Source organism: Buteo buteo, chromosome 18 (genome assembly GCF_964188355.1).
Source record: "Buteo buteo chromosome 18, bButBut1.hap1.1, whole genome shotgun sequence".
In the NCBI taxonomy this organism is placed as follows: domain Eukaryota; kingdom Metazoa; phylum Chordata; class Aves; order Accipitriformes; family Accipitridae; genus Buteo; species Buteo buteo.
In genome coordinates this window covers 2,250,077-2,274,358 of record NC_134188.1, presented here as the reverse complement: position 1 = coordinate 2,274,358, position 24,282 = coordinate 2,250,077, and the positions used below count along the sequence as shown (strand labels likewise).

The following is a 24,282-nucleotide window of genomic DNA, read 5'->3' as shown; positions in this document are numbered from 1 at the left end:
ATATAAAAGTGGAAAAAGAAAAAAATTGATAGATATAGTTGGAAGTTACGTATACGTATGCATGTAGATATTCCACTTAGGATCTTGTAGAGCGATGTGATTTGTTTCAGCAAAAGAAGAATATTTCTTCAAGTATCCTAACTAACGTTTATTTCTGCCAGCTTTTTGAAAGATGCAAGTTGTCTCTTTAAAGCATAGCTGAAACATGTTTGTATGTGAAATTTATGAGTTTGGGTTATAATCAGATTAGAGCAATTTCATATTTGGTGTTCTGAATACCAGAGGAGTAACTTTCTTCTCTACTGTTTGTGTTTAAAACCTGAGTTAAGGCAGATTAACATTCAACAAGGCATAATAAACCAACTTAGTTCAAATGCATGGTTTCAAACAGTTCTGCTGAAATAAAAGTTGAGTTTTTTACTCTGCTTTGCCAGTGACATTTAGGGGACAGTTTGGAGAAATTAATGGTGCATGCATAAACTTGGGTCTCTAGTATGAACAATCACTTATGTCTTGGAATGGCTGTGTATAGTATTATTTTACCACGAAAAACAAAGCAGATACTTTGCAGAAGTCTGCAGAAACTGCCTAGTGGAGAAGGCTTGAAAATGAATCTAACCCCAGCTAAACACTATTCAATTTCTACCATCAATTATTCCCAAATTTTCTTTTTCTGTTTTGTGAAATTTGCAGTATCATCTGAAGTAGACTTTCAGGTTTTTAGTATATATCATATACTCTGAAGATAAAAACTTTTTAAAATAGCAAGTAAAAATCAGCATTTAGATTCTAATAATACTAATTTGGTGTGCTGAAAATGATTACTCTAAATCATTTGATGACAGCTAACACTTGAATGACAGTGACAGTTGAAAATATCTTTTATGGTATGTATGTAGTGTGAATAGCCAAATACATGTCAAGGTTACTTGGATAAGAGGAAGTCTCTTGCATACAGTTGATGGTTAAAACCTGCCTTGAAAATAAAAATGTTCAGTCAGTCAAGAGAAACGTATCACCTGTGCAAACAAGGAGTACTTTTTTCCAAACTTATTACTGTATGTTGTTTGAACAAATATTTCTGCAAATGTTTTTTTTGGTCATACAAAAGAAAGTAATGTAACCTTATGCCTCTTAATAATGTAGTAATTCTTTATGAATTTATTAAGTTACTGCATTTGCAGCAGCATACTGAATTGATATCAAATAGAAATAATGCTTTCATTTGTTTCAAGAAGTGAAAATTATTACGTAATATTTTGTGAGTGTTGAAGGGGTTTATAAGGTATACATGCTTTCAAGCTAAATGACATTTCCAGTAGTTACTGCGCTAACCTTATTACAGTGCTGCCAAATTGCCTTGCTTGATTCATAGGTTTCCTTTAAACTACATTTTTGCACACCTGTAGTTTCTTAGTGACTTTTGTAAAATGTCAGTTAGATGAAATTTAATACATTGGGGATATTTTTCTTTGGTATATTATGTTTTTAGGTTTAGGTTGTGTCCCCACACAGGTAATGCCTCCTTTGTCTCTGAAGTAGTTTCCTTCCCTGTCTAAGAATCTTAAAGTATATTTTACTAATAGTGGTTAAAAAGAGCAGGTTTCTACAGCAGGACCCTAGAAATAGTAAAATTTCTTTCTTGAACTTCCTTATTCCAAAAAATAAGACAAAACAGAATCCTTTTTTTCTCACCTTCTTCCAACCCAATATCTACCATGTAGAGGGAAGAAACCATGTGGTGTAATTTAGAAATCTCAGGGCACTGATTGTGGCTTTTGCTCAAAAGCTTGCCTCTTTCATGTCACAGTTATTTCTGTAAATTCTTTCAGATTCGGTGCGGGTGCAAAGGTCCATCAGTTCAGAACACTTCAGTATGGTATTTCATAGTCCAAGGGAGCCTCAGCTGACACATAGCTCGAATTGCTGGACATTAGAGATCCCATTCTTGCTCTTACCTAACTTGCTGATGCAAACTGGCCTTTCAGAAACTTTTCTTAAGTAGTTCACTACATGTCCTGGTCATTCTAATTGTTGGTACTGTTAGCCAGCTGGGAGAATCAACTGTTCAACTTCTCCAGAAGAGCAGCTATTCTAGATGTGTTGTGAACTCCGGTTATGCCAAAGCTTTTCTCACAAAGGAGGATTATTCAAAATACTTGAGAATTTTTGGATAATGTCTTCATACGGATGTTTTTTTCTTTCCTATGACTGTGGTAGATCCTTTGATTTACAATTCTTGCTTTAGTCCACTATATCTCAGGATTGCGATTCTTTAGGGAAAGCGACCATCCCTTATTTAGTGCTTTACCTGCTTTGTTGATGACAAGAGATATGATTTTGCATCTCATTCAGCTACCCTCAGCATCATTCATAATGTCCCTAGTCTACAATGACTGCCATTAAGATCTCTGGAATACAGAGAAATCTCCGTACTCTACCAACATACCAGAGCTCAGGGCAGTGCAGTAGGCACACATCTGTGAATATATGTAGTATGTTATGTTGCAAATAACACCAAAGCCACAAAGTTCAGGAGAAGGCAGATCTTGATCTACAAAGAAAAGCAAATCTGTTGCACCTTGTCCCACCCCTATTCTGTGATGCAGGTAGAAGCAATGGATTTTAGGATTAACTAGAGAAATCATTAAAATAAGCTTTATTTATCATTTTTATATAATATTTACATAAATTTATGTATATAATATATTATTTATTGCACATTACATTCTATTACAGAATGATGTAACATAGAAACAGTTCATAATACTTCCATGCTGGTCTTGCTCAACATGACCTTCTGAATGCATTTAGTTGTAACCAGCATGCCTTAATATAAAAATGTATTTATTAAGCAAATCGATAGTTTACTTTGAAATACTAAATACTAAAAGCCCTGTCCTAATAGCCCTGCCAAGTCTGTGCCACCCCTCTTAACCCTCCCATATGCATTTCAAAACAAGTTATCAGATTATTCCGTATGTTGCTGCATCTGAGTTTGCTCTTAATCGGTGCTGCAGTATCGATGTTTTTGTCATGTACGAAGGTTGGAGTAAAAATGCATTCATGCACGCACATACAAACACACACAAAATACTCTTGAAAATTTAAATTTGCTTAAGCCAATCATATAGTCTGAGATAATATTTTGTTTACGATCACTGAACCTGCAGTAGCAAAATGGGGTGAATGGTAAATTAAAAAGCAGCACTTTTGCTGCTAAAGGAAAGGAGAGAGCTGCTGGTGTTTAAGTAGTGGTCCTGATCAAGCACAGCTTCTTGTACTGGAGAAGACAGTGCTGGAGTAATTCTTAGCTCTCTCTGTTCTCTCTCCCATTCCTGTAGGAGCAACATCTATCCTTTATACCTTCTTTACAGATCCCGTATATATTCTTACCATATACAGAATATGTTAAATCTAAGGCTCTTGTTTGCTGTCTTTATGCCCTTACATTGCTTGTACCAGATCTCAAAGTTGCATTCCTTCAGTGACCAGTAACCAACCATTTCCAATTTGAGCTTATCTGCTTGACAGCTTCTGCTATCCTCCTGCGGTTGTATTTTCCCAAGTCCCCAGTACAGCATGTGTATACTGCATTTCTTTTCTCTTTCTGTAGATCAATGTTAGTAATAAAGGAGTGTCATACATCAGAATTTGTAGCCTCTCTTTCCATTCTGTTATAATAAACTTCTGGGTAGGAGAATAGCATTTCCAATTTATGATCAGTTTTGTTATGCTTTGATGGCAGAATGTCCCTTTAATTCTTGTTTTTTCCTCAAAAAAATGTGAGGCAGTATTATATTAATTCATAATTTATTTGTGCCTGACTTTCAAATAGTGATCTCTGATAAGTTTTTGAGGCATAGTAAGCACTGAAAACCAGGAGGTAGATTCATGTAAAAATTCATTTAAAAAACTGATTTTATTTTAAATTAAGCAGTTTAGGAAGTTGTGAAATTTCATGGTAATGAAATAATACAAATTTTGTGTTGCGACACTTTGGCATATTTAAAATGGCAAAGTTATGAAAAACTATATAGAAGTAAAACATTCTGAGCCTTGGGATCTGACAAAGCTTAGAGGCATGAAAAATTTTTCGGGTAAGAAGTGTTTTCATGTGGTAAAACATCAAAATATAGTACATGCAGAATGCCGATATCTTTGGAAATCAATGAAATCACTAAATTATTTCTGTCTCTGCAGAAAGTGCACAGAGATTTATCTGTACAGTTAAAAATGCCCTCTGGGGAGAAATACATCATCACCTTCCTCGGGACAAATCAGTAATCTGTAGCTTTCATTTCCTGATAAGTGAGATGTAGCCAGCCATATCAACAGAGAGCCAGCTCTCAGGCTTTAAACATAATACTCATTCTTTGGGTTTTTCTATGTCAGTAAGTAGTGTGGCACAAAAGGAACACATTTCTAGATTCAAGCGCTTGGTGCCGAGGGCCGAATACCCACAGTGTGTATATTTGGGGGATTTTACTTCAGACTGGTTGTAGTCTGATCCTTTGGGCTGAATGACTACCACCGGCTGGAGGACATTTGAGTTTCAGCCAAAAGGGATTCTCTTTGGTTCTGAACGGCTTTGCAGTGTGAAGAGAGCAGTGAGTGGGGATCGCTGGGAGTTTCCCTACAAAACGGATTCCTAACCCTAATGCGAATCACAGAACGGTTGGGCTTGTTGGAAGGGACCTCTGGAGGTCATCAGGTCCAAGCCCCCGCTCACGCAGGACCACCTTGAGCCAGTTGCTCAGGACTGTGTCCAGATGCCTTTGGACTGTCTCCAGAGATGGAGACCACCACCTCGCTGGGCACCCTTACGGGGAAAAAGTGTTTCCTGATGTTCAGAGGGAACCTCCAGTGTTTCAGCTTGTGCCCATTGCCCCGTGTCCTGTCAGTGGGCACCGCTGAGAAGAGCCTGGCTCCGTCTTCTTTGCGCCTTCCCTTCAGATACTTACACACACCGATGAGATACCCGAGGTTTCTTTTCTGCAGGCTGAAGAGTCCCGCCTCTCTCAGCCTCTCCTCCCAGGAGAGATGCTCCAGTCGCTTCATGATTTTTGTGGTCCTTCATTGGACTCTCTCCAGTAAGCCCGTGGCTATCTCGTACTGGGGAGCCCAGAACTCCAGGTACGACCTCACCAGTGCCGCGTAGATGAAACCACTGACTTCCTATTCGCTTCCTTTTGCCCTCCCTACCCGCGTTCTCTGTTACGGTACCTGCATCTCACGCATTTTTGGCAGGGCCTCGCTGCCTCCCTTCTGCTTGACATCGCCAGGCGTGGGACGGGGCTGACGGAGGGATCTGCTCTGGGTTCTCCCCAGGCTGTTCCCTCTGCGTCAATCTCGCGCCCCACGTACAAGTGGCTGCTTGTCACAAGACGTTCTGTCGCCGTGTGCCACTCACTTGAGCAGATGCGCTTTCCCATCGTTTGGCTGTAAGCAAGAGAATTTTGTCAGGGTTTCCAGCAGCCTTGAGAGCTCTGTAAAAGCTGGATGGGTTTTACGGGTTTACGTAATCGGTAGGAACCCGTAATTCGTTTGGGAAGAGCAGCTGATAGCCTGTAAGTTGCCTATTTTAATTCTGCTGACCTGGATAACCAAAACCCCAGTGATAGTACTTTCGATAGGTTCATGATATAGGACTTCTTACTGGGGGTGGGGAGGGAGGGAAGGATTTGGTAGGACCAAAGGGATACAGAGAATTGTGATGGCTATATGCAGCAAAAAAAAAAGGCACAATGATTCATAATTAATCTCAGCAATGAATTATTTTAAACTGAGTAAAGAATTTAGAAATATAATATTTTATATATATTGCATTAATGGTGGCAATTTTTAACAAATTTGCTTTACTTGTATCGGTACAGCACTGTGTGTAACTACTAGTTGTCTTTTTGCCACTGTCAGATGATTGTTTCATGCAAGAGTAGTTATGTGCCAAGTAAATCTGACAACGCTTTGCAGAAAGGCAGAAATCTATCTTCTTGTGCTTGATTGATTTGTCAGTGTTGCCAGAAAACCTAGTTTTAGATCAGATAGATATGAAGCATGGTATGTTTAAGAATAACAGAAATTTTCAGTATTCCTTTGTAAAAGCTTTGAGTTTGAGAATCATTAACTTGAAATATGGCATTTATTATTTTATTTGGATTTTATTTTTAGTGTAAGTAGCTTGTTTATATATACTTCTGACTGTTAATGAAGCATGGATTTTAATACTGCTTAAAAATAACCATTCCTTTAATCAAAATGGTATAGGATTCGATATTCTAATTTGAGTGAGTTTATATAAACTAAAATACAAGGCATTTAATTTGTTCTTTATTTTTAGTGTGTTGTATACTCAATTTTTTATTTTAACATATTTATAGCTGTTTAATGTGACACATTTTTTCCAGATAGCTACTTCTGAAACTTGTTAACACTGATGCTGAAAGGAGAGAGAAATAATACTACGTAAATATCAAATATTATATTGACATGTTGATGTGGAGTAGAGTAAATTAAAAAAATGTCTCATTGTTCAGTAGCATTAAACTACTGGAAAATTAAAACAAGGTTTAGCAGTTTCTGTATTCCTTCTCAAGTCCAATGTGTTTTCTGCACATTTTGTGGCAAGGATTTTGTCCAAAATATTTACTTTGTAAAACTTGTGTTTTCTTTTTTTTCAGAGCACATTCAAATTTAAATCCGAGAGTGACATTCATCTGGCTGAGCACCATAAACAAGTGCTATATGATGGGAAACTTGCAAGTAGCATTGCTTTCACTTATAATGCGAAGGCTACTGATGCTCAGCTATGCCTTGAATCCTCACCAAAGGAAAATCCTTCAATTTTTGTACACTCCCCCCATGCTCTTATGCTTCAGGTTTGTGCTACTAAATTGATGTTCCGTGATTACTGTTAGCTCAACATCATTTGCATAATAAGAGGATTTGTGTGCTAGTGTACAACGAGATTATTTTGTATTATTTCAGCTCTCGATATACCTATCACTTGAAGTATTCTTTCTTTGCTCACTTTCTAGAGCAGAAAATGATTATTTCTTCATTAAGAAATATGTACTTCATACCGTAAGGCACAGTGTGCCACGATACTGAAGTTTTCTGTTTAATGTTTGCCTTCAAGTATAGTGATTATAACTGAAACATAAGTAATGAAACTAAGTTAAAACAAGTCTGATTTAATTTGCGCTCAATTCAGTGTTAAAGTGTTCCCAAGTTATGTTTGTAACTGCCCTTTAAAATTGAGATTAACTGGGGTTTTTTTCCTTTTATGTCTTTATTTTATTAATTTAGGATGTGAAGGCTATTGTAACGCACTCCATTCACAGTGCAATTCATTCCATTGGAGGGATTCAAGTTCTTTTTCCTCTCTTTGCCCAGTTAGACAATCGACAGCTGCACGACAGTCAGGTGGAAACAACAGTTTGGTAAGCTTCTTTCAAGCAAGATACAAACTAAATTAAGCTAAGAACATTTTTGGTTTTGTTGTGGGAATGTTTGTTTTCTTTTCTTTTGTAAATACTGTGACTTAGATTTTACCCTTGTTTCTTTGGAAAGAATATTGCTTTTTAAGATGTAGTTTACTGTAGAGATGTGCAAATTGTATTAATCGTATGAGATTCCAGATGGAACTGGCATAAAATTGATTGGATTGGGTAATGTCAGTTCTTGCAGCTTCTAAAAGGAACCAATGAACATTTACTTGACAGTGCAATGTTGTTTATTTTCTCAAAGTTTGTGTCATTTGAATTCATATTTAATAACATTCAAAATTAACAAAAGATGTCTCCTTCATTTTTAATACATGGTCAGAAAGTCATAGAGCTATGGTCAGTTATTTTGTGGCCATATTACAATTGCAGCAGTGACTGGGGCTGCACCAAGAGAGTTTTAAAGAGGGACACGTGAAGTCTCTGCTCCGATGCTGTAGAAATAACCCTGAGGTTGAAAAGCCTGCACAGAAGTAGATGAATTCTGTGCGTAGCCTGCAGGACGGCTGAGGGGGCTGTCAGTACGCACGCCAACTTGTGCAGAGCTAGCCCAGCTGTGGCAAAGATCATCTCCTGCCACCTCCTTGTCAGGGCAGGCTAGTGGCAGCACAAGGTGTCTGACCTCGTCAGAACAAAATCTGCGGTCTAAACCTTTGGCGGTAACACAACCGAAAAGGTAACGCTGAAGAACTGGTACGGCGTTTCTCCGTAGGGTGGTACGTAACCAAAACCTGCTGGAAAACAGTGTTTAGGGGCAGCATAAGCTGACTCTTGTATTTGAATAAAGTTATAAAACAGGTGCATAATTCAGAGTACATGGCTTATTTTCCTACTCTGCTATTAGTTATTGTGGATATTTCCTATTGCATTAGATAGTTCAGTAATAAATTAGTTAACTGAAAAATAATTAAATACTGCTAAAATGGTTGACAATTTTGAAAAATTTAACTGAAAGTGGTACATTGATATAATTTCTCGTGAAAGGTGACTTGCCTCAATCTAATTTAAGAAATTAATCAATTTGGTGACGTTTTGTCAGCCATCTGTTTTCCCCTTTGGTGAGGCAAATCTGTGTAGCTGAGATGGCTGCTGGTTTTTATTTGTTTCTGTAGTGTGAAAAGTTAATGTATTTCAAGAGAATATTTTAGTCCAATATTAGAAGTAATATCACAGTCTACTTTCAAGCAGTATAGTGGTGCAATTATTTCCGTCAATGTTAAAGACTGAAAAGCTGGTTGTGTATTGGCTCGTGTGGGATATTTACTTTTTTGTAGTCTGTTTTCCAGTATGTACTTTTCATTGAAGTCTTATGAAGTAAGGGGAATAGAAAAAACAATGCTTGGCTTGAAATAAATTTGGAAAAAAAATTTCCTGTATGTTTTTATTTACTGGCACAGCAGTAGGCAAAAATGGTTTATTCCAATTTAAGGAAGATCATGTGTGTATGTGCCCATACATATGAATAAAATATATGTTAAATTCATTAATGAACTTAGTCTGTAATAAATGATAAAGCAGTAACTAGGTCTGTTTAAAAATGGGAAAGCTAATATAATGTTAAGTTATGTAAGTCGAGATAAAGACTAATTCTTCCCAAGTGTGTGGTCTTTCCAGTGGGTGAGAACGTTCATAAAGTTCAATTTAAAATGTACAGAACATTTCTGGAGTTAGTTAAACTGTAAGTAGGGGAAAAAAAAGTTGTTCTTGAATAAATCAATGCATTTCTTCTATAATTAGATTATATTCTAAAAAGAGATCTGTAATTCATTATGCTATATGATTGTACAAATGCATAATACAGGAAGATGTGATCCTAACTCAAAAACATATTCAAAAGATTTTTAAACAAATGGCTGCTTGGTGAGATGTTGAATTACCATAGTTTTGGTGTATGTACATTATTTTCTTATATTTAATTTAATAGGATGTAGATATTGAGAAAAATAATAGTTTAAGTGAACAAGGAAGTAGGCAAATAAAGGAATAAAAGACAAAGGGGGGGACAAAGAAAGGAAATAATGGGGAAAGGGGGCTAAACAGGAAAAACAGGGCTACGGTTAAGATTCATTTGTGGAGTAGAATAAGGGAAGAAGTATACTTACTGAGTCCTTTCCTTCTTTCCCCTTGTTTTTTAGACTGTTCTCTCTTTATTTGTTCCTTTCCAAAATGCAGTTGTTGAACTGTATCTGGTACATATTTATACCTTTCTTACCTATGAAAATGTATCTGCAACAGCAACAGAGGGCTGCGCCACTTGTTTCAGAAAAGTAGTTGGCATTCAGCCATTACAATCTATGTATTTTTACAAGCAGATAATCTTCATGCCACTTTGCAAAAAAAAAAAAAGGTCCAGGTGATGCTTGATGACAGTAGACCATTATGTTTGTAAAGGCTTACTATGGCTGTAGAATTTATTTCTTTCTGGTGGCCAAGTGGGGGACAGAAGTTCTCCCTTGAATAGGTGTGCTGCCTTTTGTCTTAATGTCTTCCTGGGAGGTGGGAAATATAAATAGCTTGATACCCCAATGTAAGTGTCCTAGGTTTCCAACTACCTTTCTGAATCCTTCTCACCTCCTTCTCTCCTGCTCATACCAAAATCTGTTTGATAAATTCAAGTTTCTCAATTATTTGTATATTATTTTTTTTTTAACATTAGAAGGGGGTTGTTAACAGGACTATGAGGGAACACCTTGCTTTTTAATCATCTTGATCCACTTACAATTTTAATTTTTCTAAATTAATAGATTAATTGTAAATAAAATTTTAAATCCTAAAGCAGGCCAATATGAATATAGCAACTTTGTGGTTTAATGGTATTCTTTTTAAATGTTCTTTATTCCTGTGATATGTATATCCCTCTGTGCCTTATCTACATCTTCCATGAGACCAATGAAATATTGAAATCATCTACAATTCTGCTTTTGAAGCACTGTATAGATTTTTACGCTCTCATACACTGAAAGTAAAAGAATGGAAACTGAGTTCATATCTTACGTATGTTTTCTTAGATTAAGAGGTGCACCTGCTATTCAGGAGAGTGGTCCATCAACTTGAATGCTAAGACTGCTACTTTTTATGCTGCTTTTCAGTACTCTGCTTAGAATAGAAAATGTAGCGGTTTAGATCAATAAGGTGCTTATGTAATAAAAAGAAATATAGAGTGCTTGTGGTGGGTTGACCCTGGCTGGATGCCAGGTGCCCACCAAAGCCACTCTATCACGCTCCCCCTCAGCTGGACAGGGGAGAGAAAATATAATGAAAGTCTTATGGCTCGAGATAAGGGCAGGGAGACATCACTCACCAATTACCATCACAGGCAAAACAGATCTGACTTGGGGAAATTAGCTTAATTTATTAGCAGTCAAATCAGAGTATGGTAATGAGAAATAAACCAAATCTTCAAACACCTTCTCCCCACCCAGCCCTTCTTCTCAGGCTCAGCTTCACTCCCAATTTTCTTTCCCTCCTCCCCGCAGCGGCGCAGGGGGATGGGGAATGGGGGTTGGGGTCAGTTCATCATCACACTTCGTCTCTGCCACTCCTTCCCCCTGAGGGGGAGGACTCCTCACTTGTCCCCTGCTCCACCTTCGGGTCCCTCCCACAGGAGACAGTTCTCCACAAACTTCTCCAATGTGGGTCCTTCCCACAGGCTGCGGTTCTTCATGAACTGCTCCAGCGTGGGTCCCTTCCAGGGGCTGCAGTCCTTCAGGCACAGACTGCTCCAGCGTGGGCTTCCCACGGGGTCCCAGCCTCCATTGGGCATCCCCCTGCTCCGGCGTGGGGTCCTCCCTCCCCAGGCTGCAGGTGGAGATCTGCTCCCCCGTGGACGTCCCTGGGCTGCAGGGGGACAGCCTGCCTCACCGTGGTCTTCCCCACGGGCTGCAGGGGAATCTCTGCTCCGGCGCCTGGAGCATCTCCTCCCCTCCTTCTGCACTGACCTGGGGTCTGCACAAAGGTTTGTTTCTCTCACGTATTCTCACTCCTCTTTCTGCCTGCAGTTTCTGTTGCGCAGCAGGTTTTTCCCCCCTTCTTAAATCTGTTCTCCCAGCGGCACTACCACCGTCGCTGATGGGCTCAGCCTTGGCCAGCGGTGGGTCCAACTCGGAGCCGGCTGGCATTGGCTCTGTCAGACACGGGGGAAGTTTCTAGCAGCTCCTCACAGAAGCCACCCCTGTAGCCCACCCGCTACCAAAACCTTGGCACACAAACCCAATACAGTGTTTTTTCTGTTATGATACTGTTGTTATTACCTTTGATTATGCTATATGGGTAACATGATAGGAAGGACTTGCTTTCTTCTCTTGTGGTCTCTCATGTGTGGTCTTGAACTCATTTGGGTCTGCTGAGCACTGATTTACAGACTGATTCTGACAAGGTATTGGGTGCACAGTCTTTGGCACTGACCCAATTCCATCACAGAATAAATAACAAGTATTAATTTGGATGAGATTGCTGCTTTGGACTGTACTAGACTGGGAAAATATTTGAAAGTAGAAGAGCTGTAGCTGTTTGCTTAAATAGATGAAGTCATTCCAAGAATTCTTTTATATACTTATTCTAGAAGTTACTAACTAGGTTTGCTGGAGAGCATACACTATACAATACAAATTAAAAATACTTTTACTGTTTATCATACTAAATAAATGCAGTGCCTAGGCCCACCTTAACTTTCTTAAAGGTGATATATACACCCACCTAAAATTTGTAGCGAAGTAAATGTAGGCATCTTTTCAGTCAGTTTTATACTGACATTATTTTCACTCTTTAATATAGGTAGTCCTGTTAACGGAGTATATTGCCCACCTATTGTGAGTGTGTGTGAGTGAAATTAAAACATTGGTGAGGGGGGGACAACAGTAATATTTCAACTCCTGTTCTTCATCTTTTCCTGTGAATGTTTTGTGTGTTTTGCTTTGATCAATTAATATCTTGTACTAATATTTTTTTAGTATTTTTTATATTCAGATGATGCCTTTTGGGGTTCCTGTCTGTAACTAGTAGTGTCGCTGCATCTGCTTCTTGATAGATGAATAGTTTGCTAGGAAATAGACAGTTTTCCTATCAGTTTCCACAGATAGGAAATAGCACAGCTTGATAAGAAATACAATTTGATGTCTTGATATTTTTATTATCTTAACATGAAAAACGTGTGAGTTTCCAATAATTCTTATTAATGTCATTAGTTTAATTGAATTTATCTTTCAGATCATGGTAGCAAATAAGATGAATGCCAAGGAGTATCTGTTGCGAATGAGATTTTGTTGCACGGCTTTGGTTTAGCAGCAATTTAGGATATATTAATATTTTTGAGATAGATCACAAGATTAGGTTGTATGATTTTAACAGTACTTAATCATGAGCCAATGTAACAGAGTGATTCAATGGAATTTGTTACAAACAAATTTGCGACTTAGTTAAAGATTCGAAAATGGCAAGTATCACCTGAAACTTCCAGCAGGGTTGCACACACAGATGGAGGTTCAATCAAATCACACACATGCACAGACAGATAAAACAGTTCTGAACCACACAGACAGACAAATAGTTCTGAACCAAACTGCAAATACAGGCGCACAGATAAAACAGTTTTGAACCAAATTTTACACACACACACACCCCCAACACACACACACACACACACAGAGGTTAAGCTATGATTAAGATTTCCCTTTTGTGAGTTTCATGAATTACTTACTTTTATGTGCCAGCATTCAATGGCTGGTCAGTGGACCTCGCAAAATCAGGCCTTTTAAGTCCTCACAAAATCGTTGATGGACGATCTCTCAATCCTCATGAAATCCACCCAAAAAGTGTCCGTCCCAGCTCAGGGGGAGACACGGGGTCACACATCCCACTGCAATCCCAGACAGCTCCAAAGGTCTCCCCTTGGATCGCTGTTTATAGGGTCTCGAGACATTGACTTTGGTCGTTATTTTACATCCTGGCCACAATTCGTGCCGATCGTTCTGATATACAACTCAGGCAGCAGATGGCCCAGGTGTGGGCAAAGAGTGCCTGGCACCCAAAAGTACCTGTAATCCTGGCACCTGTAATCCAGATAACAGCACAAAGGGAGGTTTTCCCAAATCATGCATGGCTTATCCTGAGATCTCAGAGTGGCCCGGGACGGGAGGGCTGCACCACCACAGCATCCTGCCTACCTAACCTGTCCTCTCCTGCTGTCTTTCAAGAATTTTCTTCTTTGCCACAGCCACCCCAGGTATTTAAACTTGAGAGTAGGTACAAAAGTCATCCTTTCTGAGGTTGTTGCATTTACCTTTGTGCCTCTGGTGGTAAGCCAAGGTCCCAGTCCATCTCTGCCTCCAGTCTGCAATTTAGAATTTGCAGAGTTGGGTGCTGATAACCCTCTCCTCGTGCATTTCAAAGGGAAGAAGGCTGAATATCACACCTGAAATTTCACATCTCTAGTATAACCTAGCTGTGCTCAGATGAAATCAGTTGTACAGGAATCTTCCCAAACTGTGACAGCAGGAACGTGACTTGCCAAATCAGACTGCCTGGACGATAGTTTATAATGAAAATACAGTCACTGTATCATTCGGGACATGGTTTAGTGGGCATGGTGGTGTTGGGTTGACAGTTGGACTCAATGATCTTAAAGGTCTTTTCCAACCTGAACGATTCTATGATTCTATGATCATGTGGTAGAAATCTTTTGTAAACTCCCAAAGTGTGGTACCATCACACACTCCGGAAGATCCAGAACTACTAAGGGTGGCTAATTTATGACTGGAGTCTGCATCCCAAAATGTTATGCCCATAAGCAGAGGTGTGTAATGACCTGCCTCTCCAGTTCTCCCATGCAACACCTATTCATTTGACTGGTGTTTAGTGGCATCAGTCTGGATGGAACACGTTTAGTAGTCTTCTCTTATTGTCCTCATCATATGTTATGAGAAAAAGAAGTGGAAAAGGGAAAAGTAGGTTTCCACTTTCTCTCTAACAAGCTCACAGAAAGAAAAAAGGTAGTTAAACTGGAAGCTAAGGAAGCACTTTAAAGAGCTGCCGTAGCTGTAGCTCATGGGAGCTTCCTCTCCATCCTCATCATCTGTCTGCATCTCTTCTGCTCTGAGTTTCTCTTACCTCCAGCCTGGTTAGGGGAACCCTTCCTGGCCTTGCGGCACACGGGCATTAGTGGCCATGACTGCATAAATATGAATGAATTAATGTGAGTAATTGGTAATGTAGCAGCAGAGCAACTGACTGTGTTAAAACATGCACAAGTGTTTGATTTCATGCTTTAGCAGTGAATAGACCTTGATGAAAATCCCTTTTTGTATTCCCAACCAGTATTAAAAGTGCAGTCAAAACAGTTTCTAAAATCCATGCTTACCCATTGTGCTTTGATTTTCTTCCTGAAGGAATGAAGTAAGGAAGCGGAGATCATCTCACATATTCTGTGCAACAAAATATATCGCTAATGCTTCTCCCTGAGGATTTCTAAGTCCATACTATGAAACTTATAGTAAATACTCTGATGAAGTAAAAAATTACTTAATGAATCAGCCAAACTCGTTTAAAACTGTTTGCTAACAATGAGATGTAATGGGCAGCCAGCAGATGAATAATAATATTAATATAATATAATATTAATATATAATAATATAATATTAATATAAAATTATTATTATTATTATTTATCTCGATACAGCCAGTATCATATTTTGAATTGAAGTTAAGGGACAAGTATTTTAGGGTTATTTTTGTTTAAAAACAAAACGCTAGTTGTTTTTGTATGATTTTCCTTAATAACACTTTATCTGTTTATCCTAAGATTAGTTTTCAAATGTTACCGTCTTAACAGCCTGCGATGGAGTTAATCGTATGATCCTTTTGTCTTATTTTGGAGAAGCTGGAAATACAAATGAAATTAGTTTAAAAGGATCCTTCCCAAAGATAATCAGACAGAACAAATACCTGCATCATTCCTTTTTACATAGCCTCTTCAAGTTAAATCATCTGTTGTTAATCAATGTACTTGGATCTTTATAGCTACATGCCTATTTTAATAAAAGGTGCCTTTTGTAAAGCACAATCCAGATAACTTTATAATACACAATCCAAGATGAAACCTAAAGTAATTAAAGTAAATTTTGCAGAGAAAATTATCATGGGAAAGAGTAGAGAAATTGATCTAGGTAGTGATTTTTTAAAAAAATAATAATAAAACAACAACAACAAAAAAACCAAGACAAATTTCACTTTTATCCTAGTGGTACAAATTCCTGACTTGTAGGGTTTTCTTTATTCCTCCAAAGCCTTTGTCATCTGAGTTTATTTGAACATATGACTGATGTTCCTAATAGGATGCTTCATTTGTAAGTGAAGTCATAGAAACTCATTTCGTAAGAGTAGTTTGTCTAAATTGTCCTGTATTTTAGCTCCACAAAACCGTAATTGTTCACTTAGTGGGAACTACCAGTCAATTCAGAATTTGACACAGGCAGCTCTTTCTTGTTCAGTGATTGTCATAGCATGAAGAATTCGTACACCTGGGATTTCCACTGTGATCTTTTACGTGTAATATGAAAAGGTTCTTTAAAATTCCCATAGATATAAATGGGCAGTGAAAATGAATTATTTATTTATGTGTGTAATTACTCTTATTTTTAATGAAGGCGGAAGTGTCATATTTTGGAATTTTGAAGACTGTTATCTACAGAAGACGTTTTTATGAATATCCATAGTATATTTTTTATTTAAGGAGTAACATTGCTTGACTGTTGACTGAAGTTTGTGATGCTGAAACACTGTAATGTTGAAACATAAGATGAACTATTGAAACTTAATAGTTATTTATATTATATATGTTTAGATGAATGAAATAAGCTAGGTGGTATTTGTAACTTCATAGTGCACATCATAAGAATAACTGTCTGAATTATAAAGGTAGGGACTTCACAAATATAATAAATATGTATAGACGTGAAAGCATCCTTAAGAACATCTTCCAGTCAGACAGTGTATGCTGTGAACACCAATTCCGTGCTCCTGTTTTATTTATCAAAAAAAAAAAAAAAAAAAAAAAATTTTTCTTTAAGTCTTCACAGGGGATATGTATGTTTGAGGGAAAAATCGGGCAATGCTGTAACAATGTAATTAATCATCAGTTTTTTACATAACAGTATTCCAGAGACTTACTGTCTCTACAATACGCTAATTGTAGAATAAGCAGCATCATAACCATTGGAAATACAGCATCTTCGTGTTTTGGTCTGCAACCTTTTTTTTTTTCAGCTTCTTAGTAACGGAAAACTGCTGGGAAAATTTTGTCCTGAAATTAATTATATTTTCAGTAGAAATCATCATTCTGTCTGATTTAGTGTTGGTTGACGTATATACTTTATTGTGTATCTGTATCTTAGCTGCACTGCAGACAAACTGATCTGCTCTAGGCAGGGCATCGTATAGAGGAGATGTAGGAATGGGCTGAAGTATCCTTTATATTTGCCTTTGTATCTAGGGGAGTTGAAAATAGGCAAGAATGGAGAGAAATTTTGTATGGCAGTGCACAGAATTTTGCAAGTTTAATGTGAGCCCTGCAGCAATCCGATGCATTTTAGTTACTGGTAAGTTTGTTAAATTCTGTTTGAAAAATTGTTCCTCTTAGAAGACAGTCCTCTAATCAATATTATTTCCCCTGTGTCAACAGCAACCTTTTTAAAAGCATAATTTTGGCAACCTGGTTCTGCTGATAAAAATTTTTATATTTCAAATCTTCAGGTTTAGTTTATTTTCAGCTGCCAAGATGACTACGTAAATTGACTATCCTTAGAAATATGTTAAAAGTTCTGGATACAATCCTCTAAATTAAGCAGTCAGTTCTCTAGAAGACTAAATTCTTAGAAGGCAATATTAAGGAGAAAAGATCCATTATGTCAGTATGGATTTATATATATATATACACACACACACATGCACACACTTAAATGTTTGCTTGAGGTCAGTCTGAACATGTGGGAAAGAGAAGTTTAGGCTTATCTGAGACTTGTCAACTGTTGGGTCTTTTCAGGGAGATTGAATGCTCTCTACCATAAAGTATGTAAGACAGAGAACATAACATGTAAAAACAGTGTTTTGTGCAACAGCTGTTATTTAGTGCAGTTTCATTTCCTCCTTCCTCCTCCAAAAAAGGAGGAGGAAACAAGTGTAAGCAAGATTTCTGAAAAACATCAGACTAAGCATGTAATCTGTTTTCTGCCTGTCTCTGATCATCACCTCCAGGTAGTATTAGCTCCAGTACTGTACGTGCAGTGAGAGTTCAAAACCACTTCCATTTTAATTTCACAGTTCTATCAGTTAAAATATTATAGATCTTTTAATTACTTTATTTCCTGCATAATGCTGTGGACAAAGTACTATTTACATTTAATTATGGTGCTAATTTTTATCAATACTGTGGTCCTATACAGCTTTCATCTCAAACTTCGTTGTGCCTCTGTGACTGCCAGGCGGTTCTCCTTAACGGCCGCTTTGTCTGGTACTTGGAATTTTTTATGTGCTTGAAGGTGTAAAGTGTAATGATGCATTCATGTGTGCTATCCCAAGATTTGAATTACTATATACTACAGTCAACTCTGTTATTTATGGCGGCAATCTTGGATAATGCAGAAGGATTAGGAGCTAGAGTTACTGCCTGCAGACCTGAGCTGACTCTGCAGAGCTGGCTTGCGGTGTCTTTATATGGCTGGTTCGATAGATGCTAAAAGCCATTTTGGACTGAGGAAGAGGCGTAGCTAATTCACAAAGGTGTTGGCTGAATTAACACGTTTTCCTGGAACTAGAAACATTGGCATCACTTTGCGGTGACAGCTAAGGTAGCTCTGTGCAGATCTAATGTGGGCAGGCAGGATTAATTAGTTCAGGCATACCCCACATAACGATGGTTGGTATCTAAAACGTCATATTTGGGCTCTATCTGCATCTGAATTAATAAACTTTGTTGTTAACAGTCTTTCTTGCATAGAACCAGCTTGTATGTTTCTGTGTCTGTGCCATGGTTAAACATTAACTGGCCACTGATTATTTCTGAGTTGACTGGTGGCTTTTATGTGCACTTAAAAAAAAGAAGTAAAGAGAGAAAAAATCTTTATTGTTCGGGTGTCAATGTGTTATAACTTGTTCGGAGTCCTATCAGAATTTTTAACAATTGAGTAGAGATTGTATTAATATGAGATAAGACTAAGTCCAGCCCATGAGTTTACAGCTAAATTCATAGAATAGACACATAAACTGCAACACAAAGAAAAGGGCTTTTGATAAATCACTTACAGAAATGGAAGTAGAACCTTTCAAACTTAAGTCTGGTGCCATGTTCATGGTACAACAACCTTTAAATCCATTTTAAGAATATTTTTTGACTTTTCAATATAATATTAATAGTATTTATTGTAATTTAGGTCCTAATCCTGCAAAGACGTATGCCGTTTCTTAACTTTATGCATAATGGGTTGTCCTCCTAAGTCACACAATTACTCATAAAGGATGATAGTAAGCACCATCTACATGGAATTTTCTTTGACCTATTCAATTTTTTTAAAAGAAGTTTCTAAATATAAATCTTCAACCCTTTACATGAGCTTCTTATGGATTGTCATGTAGTAAAAATGATGAACATCTTAGTTTAGATGACAAATACAATAGAAACTTTCAGTCAGGGTAAGAAAAAATTGATGCATATAACCTGGTTTGAAATTGATGTGACAGCTTGACAGGCTGTTTTGATAAAAGCTTTGGAGCACTGTAAATGGATATTATCTGTGTTCTTTTACTGCTGACACTCTGTGGAGCATTCTGTATGTGATTTTAGAATGATTATTGTGACCATTCAACAATGAAGCAAGACAAGGCACTATTTCATGTTCACAGCATGTACTTTGCCTACACTGTGTACTTTTTGCATGGCGGCCTTGCTCACCAAATAGAATAAATCTTGTTTTCCTCAGCACATTGATTATTTTTTGATGCTGGCATGGATTAACCAATCTCAACATTTAAAGTAAAAGATTGTATTTGGAGAGCAAGTGAACCTTTAGCTGACTAGATACTGTAAGTAAAGTTGAACTTTAGAAAATGCAGGTTGGACATTTCCTTTAGTTCACTTTTTCATAGCTACAAAAGCCACAGTTTTCACCCTTGCCTGTGCCCGCGACCTGTGTGAGAGCTTTCATGGTTGCAGAGATTTGTCTGTACAGCTAGGAACTGTTGCACCTCTTTTATTTTTAGAAAAGGAATAATGACTTTATGTATGCATTGTATATGCAATACAATGCATTTCTGTCATCTACCTTTTTGAGATATTTGAAAAATCATTTTAAATATTTCCTTTCTGTCATAAACAGTTTGGGTTTTTTTCTTTCTCCCTTTCCTCTGGGTTCTTCAGCAACAGATGAGCGTATTTTTGTTTCCCTCTCACCACCCAAGAGTCGGTTGCAATTTTTTTCCCATGGTGCATTGATCTGTCATATGTTTCCGCCGTTGGTTTTCATAACAGTTTCACTTTCTTGCTGAGTCTGTCCCCTGAAGCCTTTCATATCTCTTCTGTTTCTAAACTGTAACCTTTTCTGAACGCTTTTTTCCCCCCTCACTGTGCTTTCTGAACACCTCACTTACAGATACTGCTGGGATGGGCTGCTGGGTGATTTCCCTGTGGCATCTGGACTCTCTCTGTGCTTTCCTAACTGGATGAGAGTGATTCGCAACCTTTATTTGATCAGGCCTAGCTATTGTTCTAATGTTTGGTCTGGAGAAAGTATGAAGGAAGCTCTCCACCCTGCCGTTGTTCCACTGTGGTTTGTGGTGGGCATCGTTGCCCACGTGCATGTTCAGCCGTTTTATGCCTCATTTCTGTGGTAGTAGTGACTCTAGGGACTGAAAGTGTGGAATGATGAAATACGTAGTGGCTGCAAATTTTGCTGTTTGACATAGCCTGGATGGTAAAATGGTTGACATGGCCCCTGCCTGCATCATTCTAGCACTGTCAGCTGGACCCCACTCATCATCTCCTGCCTCTTCCAACTGCAAAAACTCTGGCTAGAACTGCAAGCTGCAGGACTGGATATTTAAAACCTGGGATAGTCCTGGTCAAATCAGCAGAGCTGACAAAATGATTTTGCACTTCTGTTTGAATATGAACTCCCACTCCTACCGTTGTAATATGTGAACAATCATTGGAGAAATTTGTCAACAGAAAAAGTAAGATTTGTATTCTTTCAAGGAATTGCTCACCACTTTAAGCCCGTTTCTGTTCACTTAATAGCTGGCGAATATTGAGAATGTTAACAGATTGATTTTTCTACATTTGTAGTCTGAAAAAACGCTTGTTCTTTACATGCAGTGCTACCCTATTGGCTTTCTTGGTTGAGCTTCTTAAGAGTTCAGTAGCCATGCAAGAGCAAATGCTTGGTGGAAAAGGCTTTCTAGTCATTGGCTACCTCCTTGAAAAGGTATGTTTGGGGGTTTTTTTTGTCTTTGTTCTTACTATTTCTACTGTCATTGTGGTATTTTCAATCATTTAGCTCGAAGGACTGGTGGAATAAAATGTATTTGTGATATAAGGTATTTTTTATTTGTAATATTTATAAGTTGTGTACAGGAGTCTTTTCATCCTCCTTATCCTCTTATATGCTAATATTCAAAGAATCAGTTTTCTAGAGTTGATCCGGTTTGTCTAATTTATGCTTTTACTTTAGATCTGTTTGTGAATCACTTTAATGTATTTTCATTTGTGTTTCTCCTCTCTTTGTCCCCCAAACTCTCGTTTAGGAAAGTTCTCTTGTTCCCAGTTTGTACAAGCACGTCACGGACATGTCATAATTTAGGATTAAATTTCTTTTTTTGTGTATCTTAATAAAAATTGAGTTAATCCTCTGTGGCTCAGTTCGGAAATGGTTGAAATAGTTGCTCTGTGTTTTTAAGAAGAAAAACTGTAAAATAATTTCATTTCTGAAAGAAACAGTTGCAAGGGGCATTCCCTTTACTTGGTTGTTTTCAGACGTGATGAGCAGTTACAAAGCTGAGGTTCACTTCAGATGCTTGTCTGAGGAACGTTACCTGCCTCCTGGCCCAAAGCCCTCACGAAACCCTGTTATTGTGATTTAATAATCTGAATCTCATGGTTCTGACATTCTTGAATGTCTGCTACTGTATTTCTCATTAGCAGGCGGTCAGTACAGCAGTCGTTTGAGAAGAAGTTATGACCAGAGCTTTGTGTTCTCCGATGGTGAAATTAAATAATGATAATCTCGCCTTTAAAAATATATGAAATTTGAATGATAAATAATTTCTCTCATTCTGCTCCCTATGTTATTTTCAGCTAGGGAAATACATTCTTATAGTAGAAAGACTTTACATTCACTGAAGTGATACCTAAAAGCAGATTATTTTCTATGCTTCTATGTTTTCTGTACTAAGCAAGTGTGATTTAGAATGTCAAAGAACTAGTCTAAGGTGGATTTTTTCCAATGGTTGGTTTTCTTGTGACATAACCAGAGTGAATTTACAAAGCTGTTAGCTCCGGTGCTGTAAGTTATATACTGGAGTTATATACAGGCAGGGTCATGAGCCCTCATGGAGTCCCTTTCTTTTGAATAGAGCACTGTGGTTTATGCACTTTGAATACATCAATTTAGAATGTAGTACATGAAATAAATAAAAAAAAAGTTTGCGTACTATTCTAATTAACACCTGCTACAGTCATTAAACTCAGGGTATGTGAATATTTAAAGGATTTTGATTGATTTCTGTCACAACATAATTCTTAGAGCATATGCTGTTTTCTGGGGGGGTTATGCTATATTTTCCTTAGCTGCAGTTTTTCAAAAGGATGTATTTATTTTTTCAGTATATGCTTCTAGTCAGTTAGCACATATGGCAGGAAAAAATCCTTTTGTTTCTTAGCCAGGCTCAATTTTATTATTTATAAATTATCTGTTGCTCATTTGCATGTAATCAAATACTTCAGAGAGGACAGAAAGCTTGACTTGAACTTCAAAATAACATTTTTGTTCTTATTAGTTGCAGACTATTTATTGTGAATTGTGATGTACACAAAGGAAACTCAGCATCCAGGCTGAACTTGTATTACTGACAAATGGATTTCACTTCTAAAAATAACAAATCTGCATATTCCCAGACTGTACTTACAGCATTAAAAGTAATTGGAACATTTTGTAGAGAAGGCAAGGGGAAGGATGTTTAGTGGGTTTTCCTATTAGTTCCTTTTGTTAACTTAGTATATAAAGAAGTTTGTCAAAGTCCACGTGCCATGTTACTGCATAGGAGCAGGTCTCGACAGTGATTTTCTAGCATATGCTATGAAACTGAAGTACTCTTGAAATTTGAGGAAACTTGAACCCAAGTCCTTCAAACACCTACTTATGTTTAAGCAATGAAAGCAAGTCTATCAGTAATGTGTGTTTACATACTGAGACACCTAATTTCAGTAAGACACGTAATTAACTGCAGAAGAGTTAAGGACTTCAGATTAAGTTCTCAAGGCACAGTGCTGTAAAATGTAGAATCCTGACTGGATTATAATAAAACAAAACCAAAGCCAACCAAACAAAAAACAAATAAGAAAGGAAAAAAGAAAAAGGATTCAAACCTCAGTTATTGGTGAATATTTTTAACCTGTTAAATGTAGCCATTAGAAAGACTGTATTATTAGAAAATATAAGTTGCTGATAATTTTTTTCTTACTTTCCTTTCATATTCAATGACATAAAACCACATGATGTTGCATGTATTTAGTAAAGATGATCCTGGTGAAAATATCACTTCATATTTTGGCTGTAAGTATATTAAAGAAGAAGGTTTTTCTTTATCTTTGTTCTTTCTGATTATTTTTCCCCAGTCATCTAGAGTTCATATAACCAGAGCAGTTCTGGAACAATTTTTGTCATTTGCAAAATATTTGGATGGATTGTCTCATGGAGCACCTCTACTGAAGCAATTATGTGATCACATCCTTTTTAATCCTGCTATCTGGATACACACCCCTGCAAAGGTAATTGTACACTTGAGCGATGTTACGGCTCTTCTGCAAAGAAGTGAAATACTAGTATTCTTTTATACCATGGTACTTAGGTTTTTAATTTTTCTATTTTAAAACATGGTAATAGCAAAGATTTTTTTAGATCATGAAGTCTATACTTTGCTTACCTATATTCTCCAATGTCTTTTATAAGTTCCTAAATGCAGTTACATTCTTGGCTAAGGTTCTGGCTAATTCTATTAAAAGGCTGTTTCTAGAAACCCAGTCCCTTTTTCAGTGGTTTCATTACAGTTTTTTACCCAAAAGATTAAGCATAAAAGTATGTATTTTTAATTGTAAGCAAAAGGTGAGAAATCTTTTGGTACACATTCACATAACCTTTCATTTTAATTTAAATTATGTATTTCGGTTTGATAAAAACTATAAAAAGTTATCATTCATCTCTGGTAATAATGAATTAGTTGTTTTCCTAAATAATCACAGTTCAGGAATGTGTACCAAAGTGAAAAGTGGCATGGTCCTAAAATCTGAAAATATGTGCTTTTAGTATAAAAAGCCAGAATAGGAAACAAAGTAGTATGTTTATTGTGACTTAAATCATAGAATCATAGAAAACGTAGTTTGGAAGGGAACTTTGGATGTCATTCCAGGTGTCAGTCCAGTCCCTGCCCTAACTGAAGTTGTAATTATTTTTTAGTCTTGTTTTATCATATCCAAAGTAAATCCTAAAACCCCTACAAGTTAAGGCTACTAATACAGAAT

At 37.3% G+C, this 24,282-nt stretch overlaps 1 protein-coding gene across 2 annotated transcripts in view; it reads left to right on the top strand.

The window, feature by feature from the left end:
- NBEA (neurobeachin) overlaps window positions 1-24,282 on the top strand; it is a 510,817-nt gene that overhangs the window by 124,933 nt on the left and 361,602 nt on the right. For both annotated transcript variants that reach the window (XM_075050577.1, XM_075050576.1), the window contains exons 9-12: window positions 6,681-6,878; window positions 7,309-7,442; window positions 20,863-20,971; window positions 23,380-23,532. In XM_075050577.1, the coding sequence (XP_074906678.1) occupies window positions 6,681-6,878; window positions 7,309-7,442; window positions 20,863-20,971; window positions 23,380-23,532 (594 nt within the window). The remainder of the gene's footprint in view (window positions 1-6,680; window positions 6,879-7,308; window positions 7,443-20,862; window positions 20,972-23,379; window positions 23,533-24,282) is intronic.